This window comes from Microcebus murinus, chromosome 2 (assembly GCF_040939455.1).
Source record: "Microcebus murinus isolate Inina chromosome 2, M.murinus_Inina_mat1.0, whole genome shotgun sequence".
Taxonomy (NCBI): domain Eukaryota; kingdom Metazoa; phylum Chordata; class Mammalia; order Primates; family Cheirogaleidae; genus Microcebus; species Microcebus murinus.
Window position 1 is genome coordinate 107,741,336 of NC_134105.1, and position 7,002 is coordinate 107,748,337.

General features: G+C 52.8%; 1 protein-coding gene across 4 annotated transcripts; it reads left to right on the plus strand.

The window, feature by feature from the left end:
- The first annotated feature begins 226 nt into the window (after positions 1-226).
- On the plus strand, positions 227-6,524 carry DUSP23 (dual specificity phosphatase 23). Of its 4 annotated transcripts, none has more exons than XR_012918180.1 (5): positions 227-338; positions 437-705; positions 1,569-1,797; positions 2,780-2,948; positions 6,031-6,524. XR_012918180.1 is itself a non-coding variant. In XM_076000274.1 (4 exons), exons 2-3 carry the CDS (start codon positions 439-441, stop codon positions 1,752-1,754), a joined length of 453 nt encoding a protein of 150 aa, XP_075856389.1. In that variant the 5' UTR covers positions 227-338; positions 437-438; the 3' UTR covers positions 1,755-1,797; positions 6,031-6,524. The 4 variants fall into 4 exon arrangements, 2 of the variants coding, with proteins under 2 accessions (XP_075856389.1, XP_012607841.1); XR_012918179.1 differs by having other exon boundaries at positions 2,783-2,948; XM_076000274.1 differs by lacking the exon at positions 2,780-2,948.
- The last annotated feature ends 478 nt before the right edge of the window (positions 6,525-7,002 follow it).

Below are 7,002 nucleotides of genomic sequence, written 5' to 3' on the forward strand. Positions count from 1 at the left end.
CTGTTAGAAAAGTAAAGCGAGGCCAGGCCCCGGGCAGGCAGGGGCAGCCTGGCGGTGGTGCAATAGCTCCGACACACCGCCAGGGAGCAGCAGAGCCCGACCCCGGGTTGCTCGGTCCTCCGAGAGCAATTCCTAACTCATCGCAGGCTTCCTCCTCGGCTCTTTGAGCTGCGGTAACCTCGCCCATTGGGGGATCGCGGCGCTGCTCGGCGTCGCTCAGAGCCGGGGCTCCGCGTTCCGGCCCCGCCCCCGCCCGGCTCGGCCAATCCCCGGCGGCGCGGCCGAGCGTCACCGGGCGGCGGCCCGCAGACCACGTGGCCAGGTGGCGCCGGGGCCTGGTAGGTGGCGGGTTACCGGGCCCAGCGGGACAGGGGACGAGGGGGCGGGGCGGGGGTGGCGTCGCCCCCTCTGACCTCTGCCCTGTGCCCTCCCCCAGCGATGGGCGTGCAGCCCCCCAACTTCTCCTGGGTGCTCCCCGGCCGGCTGGCGGGGCTGGCGCTGCCGCGGCTCCCCGCCCACTACCAGTTCCTGCTGGACCGGGGCGTGCGGCACCTGGTGTCGCTGACGGAGCGCGGGCCCCCGCACAGTGACAGCTGCCCCGCGCTCACCCTGCACCGCCTGCGCATCCCGGACTTCTGCCCGCCGGCGCCAGACCAGATCGACCGCTTCGTGCAGATCGTGGACGAGGCCAACGCGCGGGGAGAGGTCAGCGGGGAGCGCGGGCAGCGCTGGGGCGACCCGGGCCAGGACCACAGCCGGGCTCCGGGGCAGCCACGGGGGAAGACAGAGAGGCAGGGGTGCAACGGGGACCTGAAGCCACCCACGGCGGGGAGGGGAGGCCAAATGGGAGGAATGAAAGAGAAGGCAGAGCGGTGTGAAGTGGGCTCCGAGACAGGCATCGGACAGCGAGTCGAGGAGGAGCAAGACAGACGGGCAGACTTGGGAGAGGTGGGGGTTGAAGTCATACGGAGGCCGTTTACTGTTTTCTAGAGCAATGCTGTCCAAATATAATGGAGCCATGTATGTAATTTTAAATTTTCAAGCCCAACCACATTTTTAAAAATGGAAAAAAAAAAAGAAGCAGGTGGAATTAATTTGGGGAATATTAACCCAGTAAATCAAAATTATTATCATCTCAACGTATAATTTCCATATAAAATAAATTCTTAAGGAGCTATTTTCATTCATTGTTTTGCACTGCATCTTCAAACCCTAGTGTTTGTAACACCAAATCTCCATTTGGACTGGCCACATGTCAAGTACAACGCAGTAGCCGCACGTGACTTGTGGCTTCTGCATTGGACAGCACAAGTGGACAGTTGTGGGGAGGCAGGCCAGGAGTCCAGCTCTTGAACCAGCCACTTCAGAGACCTCAAAGCCACCCGGGTGCAGGGACAGCCCTCCCTGACTTTGATGTCACTTCCTGCCTTGTGACTACCTGACCCAGTGCACAGAGCCCTGACTCAGAAGCAGCACTGTGGGGGTGTGGGGGGCAGACCAGCCCAGATGAGGGCAGGGGAGCGTTAGGGAGGGTTCAAGCTCCTACCCACCAAGCTCCCTCTTCACAGGCCGTGGGAGTGCACTGTGCCCTGGGCTTTGGCCGCACTGGCACCATGCTGGCCTGTTACCTGGTGAAGGAGCAGCACTTGGCTGCAGGAGACGCCATCGCTGAAATCCGGCGCCTTCGACCTGGCTCCATCGAGACCTACGAGCAGGAGAAAGCAGTCTTCCAGTTCTATCAGCGAACTAAATAAGAGGCCTCTGCCCCTCTCTGCCCCTTCTCCCCTGCTCTGTGTGGTAGGTGGGGCCAGAGACAAAGGGAAGTGGACAAATGTATTAAACACTCCAGCTCCCATTGGCTCAAGAGACTGAAATAGCCCACCCCCCTTCAGGCAGGTCCTAATAGAAGGGATGGCTGGGGCCCCATTCAAAGGGGGGGTGGAGGGAGGCTGTCCTGCTCCCCTGAATAAATGACTTACATGAACCAGCTCACATTGCATGGCCCTTTACAAAGCACTCCCACACACCAACTTATTTGATCCTCACAGTAGCTCTGTGATACAGAAAAGGCAAACGGGCCATCCCCCTTCTTTGGACAAGGTGACCAAGGCTCAGAGAGGCCCAAGATGACACTACTACAAAGTAGAAGGATGGGCCAGAATCACACCGTGCATCTTCAGCGATTGGAAGATGCTGACATTCTATGTATCGCCTCCCTAACGATATTTGATGTGGTTTCCGGGGAGCTGGCCAATGAAAAGGTTTCAGACCCTCAGTAGCCCAGCCTCCCCCCAGCTCCAGGTCTCGGACACTCATAGGGCAGGAGGGCTCCTCAGTTTCAGTCCATCTGCCATACATGAGTCATCCTTGTCCCTTCCCTCTGGGGACAGAGATGGCCTGGATGTCATGCTCGCAGATAACCACTGTCTCCATCTCCCCAGAGCTGGACACCTCTTGTCAGCCTCAGCTGCTGCTCAGCTCATCTGGGGCCTCCGGCCAATGCTGCTGCCCGGAAAGCTCAGGCCAGGGGGTGCTCGAACTGAGCCAGTCTGGGCGGCTGCGCAGAGCAGATACTTGCCAATTAAATGAAGAGCTCCAGGGCTATAAATCTTGGCCTCGTTTCTCAGATGTTATCTTCACTTCTCCCCTGTTAGACCCCACCCTGCCACCACCAGCTCACTTTGGGCTTCCAAGAGATGGGAGGAATGGCATACACCAGCCAGATGGATGCTTTTTGCTATAATGTCTGCCTGAATTCCTATCACCTCTCTTGCTGTAGCAGGCTGGGCTGAATAAGGTAGAAATTCGTCGTGAAATGTGTACTGAGTGCCTATGTGTACCAGGCTCTGTTAGATGCAGAGACTACCCAGTCGAATGAGATGTGATTGCTGCTCGCAGGGGCTCACAGCCTCCTGGAAAAGATGGGCACAGACAGAGTCCAGCCCCAGGTAATGGCTACTGCGATAGACATGCATTCCCGTTGCAGTGGAGACAGAGTAGGGAGGGGCCAAGTGTTCCCGTGTAGACCTCAGCTGTCATAGCCTCGACCACAGCCAGGCCTGGCCACCTGCTCCTCACTACTTCTTTCTCCCTTCCACTACTGCCCACCAAGCCACCCCTACCCAACTCGCTTTAAACAAAAAGAGTATCAGCTGAAGTCTTGCCAGTCTAAAGGAGAGAGGCTATAAGATGCCCTGTCCCCAATTTTCATCTATGTGTCAAATCTGAGCAATCAGTTCCTTCTCTATAGTTACCCCCTTGGTCCCTACCCTAGCCTATCCAGGGAAAAACATCTCCCAAAGAGAAGAAACCCACAAATCCCAGGTATTCAGGCTGCAGCAGAGGAATGAAGCATAGCACAAAGAGGACACACTGAAACTCTCACTCTCATCTCACCAAAGGCCCCAACTACCCTGCCCTCCCTCGCTCACTCCTTCCCCAGCGGCACAGCCCCATTCTGTTTCCCGGTGCAAACCAGAGCACGTGCCAAAGGTGTGTGTGTCTCTGTGTTTCCATGTGAAGGGAATGGGCGGGAAGAGTGTGAATGGCCCACTTCCTAAACCCCTTCCCTGCATTCTGAGGGCTTACCAGGATGGGGAGAGAAAGGCACGAGGCTTGAAGCTGCACCAAAGCCCATGTCTCTGTCTCTTCTCTCATCCTCACCTGCTGGGCCATGCGAGCAGTCCTGCTGTTTCTGCCTGTCTGCCTGTTCCTAGTTTGCTCCACCCTCCCTCATTCTCAGGTGGGAGAGGAATCTGCCCTTCCCTTTCTCCCAAGCCTCCTTCAAAGGAAACAGAAACATTTTCTAGCCCCGTTAAAGCCCTGTGTACAGCTTCTATCCCCATAATTTAAGCAAGTCTCCTCTGCCTCAAGAGTTCCTTAGGGAAATAAACATATAATTAAGTGCTTAAGGAAACCACTCTTTAAATAAGAGTTGACTTGAAATGAAAAACTCTGCCCTTCTCCTTCCATCCATCTACCTTGGGAGGTTAGCCTGAGCCTCCCTTTGGGGGTCATTCCCACCCCCCAATTTTTGTCTTTTCACCACTGCCTCTTCTGTATATAGCCACCAATGAGGGGTGCCAGATTAGCCATGCACCTTCCCATCCCAAGCTGAGATAGATGAGAGGAACAGGCCACCTCCATCTAAACAGAGCTTTTGCATCAGACCAGGGGTTCTCGGCCCCAGCATTGTGGACGTTTGGAACTGGACAATCCTGTGTTGCAAGGGTCATCCTGTGTATTGAAGGATGTTTAGCAGCATGCCTGGCCTCTGCTCACTAGATGCCAGTAGGACATGCCTCCCCCATCGTTGTGACAACTAAAAATGTCTCTAGACATTGCCATATGTCCCCTGAGGGGGATAAAATCGGCCTCAGTTGAGAACCATTGCATCAGACCAACAAGTGCCAGATGCAGTCATGGGCTTTCATTTCCTCTGGGAGCGGAGGTGGGAGCATGCTTGTGGGTGCAGACATCTTAAAAGGGGAGAAAGAGCCCACTCAAACACTGCTACCCTCTCAAGCAATGTCTGGCACCATCCCCAGTCCCTCAGCCTTTCCCAGGGCTGGTTTCCCAAGGTGGTGATAGACACCACTAGCTTTCCATATTCAGGAAGCTTTTATTCTCAATGAGCTGCTGGTGGACACAGCTTGCAGTAACATCTACTCCTACCCCCATGTTTAGAAAGTTCCATTTATGTTTATTCTATGGTAGGTGATCAGAGTTCTCTGCCGAATGGAGGCTTTTCTCTCTAGAAAATGTTTCTCCATATCATTAGAGCTCTGCAGCAGTCACCTTTTGGGTTCCTCTAAAATTATTCAGGTGCAGAAACAACCGGAGTCAGGATGGGAGGAGAACCAGCCACGGTCTTCTTTGATTTCTCAATGCCCCTGTCCTGGTTCTCCCACCTCCATGTCCCCTGTACAACTCCTGGACTGGGGTCCCTTTGCTCTCTGGGTTCTACCATGTTTCCCTGAAAATAAGACAGGGTCTTATATTTATTTTTTCTCACGAAGACACCCTAGGGCTTATTTTCAGGGAATGTGTTATTTTTTTTAAGTACAACAATCTACATTTATTCAAATATAGTTAAGTCACCTTTTTCTGGAACATCATCATAAACTCTCCAAACCCCAAATTTCATCCTGAATTTCTTGTGACTCTATTTCCTTTAGAACCATTGGCCCCAATCTGTCATGTCGAGCAATAGAGCTCTCATGGGCAGATGAGAGGGCTGCTCGTCTTCTTTACCGCTCTGCAACAAAATGCATGGGTTGTGCAGATGCGCTGCGCAGCCACGCCCATCACTAGGTCTTATTTTCGGGAGAGGGCTTATATTGTGCAAATGCTTAGAAATCCTGCTAGGGCTTATTTTATGGGTAGGTCTTATTTTCGGGGAAACACGGTAGGATCCATAACAAGCTGTGTGTCCTACTACACAGCTTCCTGCTCCAGAAAGGTCTCTAGCAGGGAAATAGGCCGACCCCCTGCACACACTGAGGCTGGCCCACACCTCCCTTGGAGCTGTGCGTGGCATTGCCCTTACAGCCTGACCCATATGGCCATTCAAAACGTGTAGGGATCCCATCCACTGGGGCTTCATCTCTGGTCTTCCCCTGGCTGGGGAGGTCTGCTTCTCATGCACCCCCACCTGCCCTTCTCTATCCCCTCGATCAGGTCTTCCCAGGGCAGTGGGGGAGCCTGTTACCTGAGACAGGGATTTGATCCAAACCATAAACCATTTCCCAGAATGAACTTCACCCATTTGCCAAGCTGCAAATCAAACGTTCTGTCTGTATCTTGCCATTCTTTCTGAGAATTTGGTCTCACAGGATTGTTTTGTCACAAAACAATGTCAATTACCACTAATGTATTTCACATTTTGTCGTGACCACACTTAACTTGCTCGTAGGATCATAATTGCCATTATTTACAAGGTGCTTACCATGCAGCAGGTGTTTTACGTACATTGCATTATTTTATCCTTAAAACGACGCTGCAAATTATGTCTTTTTTCCCTTTTTATAGATGAGGGAACTGAGATTTCGAGAGATGAGCGACACACTTGCATTGAGGGAGCTGAGACACGAACCCAAGTCCTGACTCCAGAGCTCATGCTTCTTTGACCAGACATCCTGCCTCCCAGGACTTTCCCAGGTTCCAGCGACACAGAGAAGCCTGTCTTCATGATTAGGGCTTGGTCTCATGGGCCCTCTCATCAGCACGTCCTCGAATGAGCACGCTCCGCTCTTCATTCTCTCGGGAGATCAGAGAACAACCCTGCCCCTGACACTGAAGTCGGTAACACCTGAATTATTCATATGCGCTGCTCTTTAAAATGGGGCTCAAGCATTTAAGGCCAAAATGGTGAAACTGATTCATCAGGCGGGTTCTGTCTCATCCACTATGGTCTTAGCTGGGAGCATGCAGATGTCCTCACCCAGCAGGACAGCCTTGAGGAGTGTGTAACTGGCATCAAGACCTCAAAAATGTATGATTATTTATTAAAGACCCTAATGCTTTTTCTGGTTTTGTTGGTGGTGAGTGCTTAATGCACGCCAGGCACTGTGCCAAGTGCTTTACAGACATTATCTCATTCGCTTCTTTCGCTTCTCAAAAAAAAAAAAAAAGCCTATGAACAAAGCACTATTAGAATAGCCAGGGCAGTGCACAGATGAGTAAACTGAGACCCAGAGATTTTAAGTAACCTGCCCAGAGTTACCTAGTACAGCAGGATCAGTCGTAGAAGGTCTAACGATAAACTGCCTTCCCTCTTGGGAGCAGAGAGAAAAGACTTCATTGTAATGAGAAAATACATAACAATATCTTGTGTTCCCCAGAATGGAGGTGTTTGGACCCAGCGAGGCCCGTCAGTGGAGCTGTCTGATCTCAGGGCTTCCCGGCCCTGCTGCCCGGCATCCAGCAGCGCCACTGGACTGGGGAGTGTGCTGGCTGCCAGCACAGCCATCATCCCTAACAGCCTTCTGCCTCCAGCCTCCA

Bases quoted from the DNA above. Each gene is read 5' to 3' on its own strand.
- DUSP23 (XM_076000274.1), top strand. From the start codon at position 439: ATGGGCGTGCAGCCCCCCAACTTCTCCTGGGTGCTCCCCGGCCGGCTG. The intron at 706-1,568 runs GTCAGCGGGGAG...CCCTCTTCACAG, and splicing joins AGGCCAACGCGCGGGGAGAG to GCCGTGGGAGTGCACTGTGC.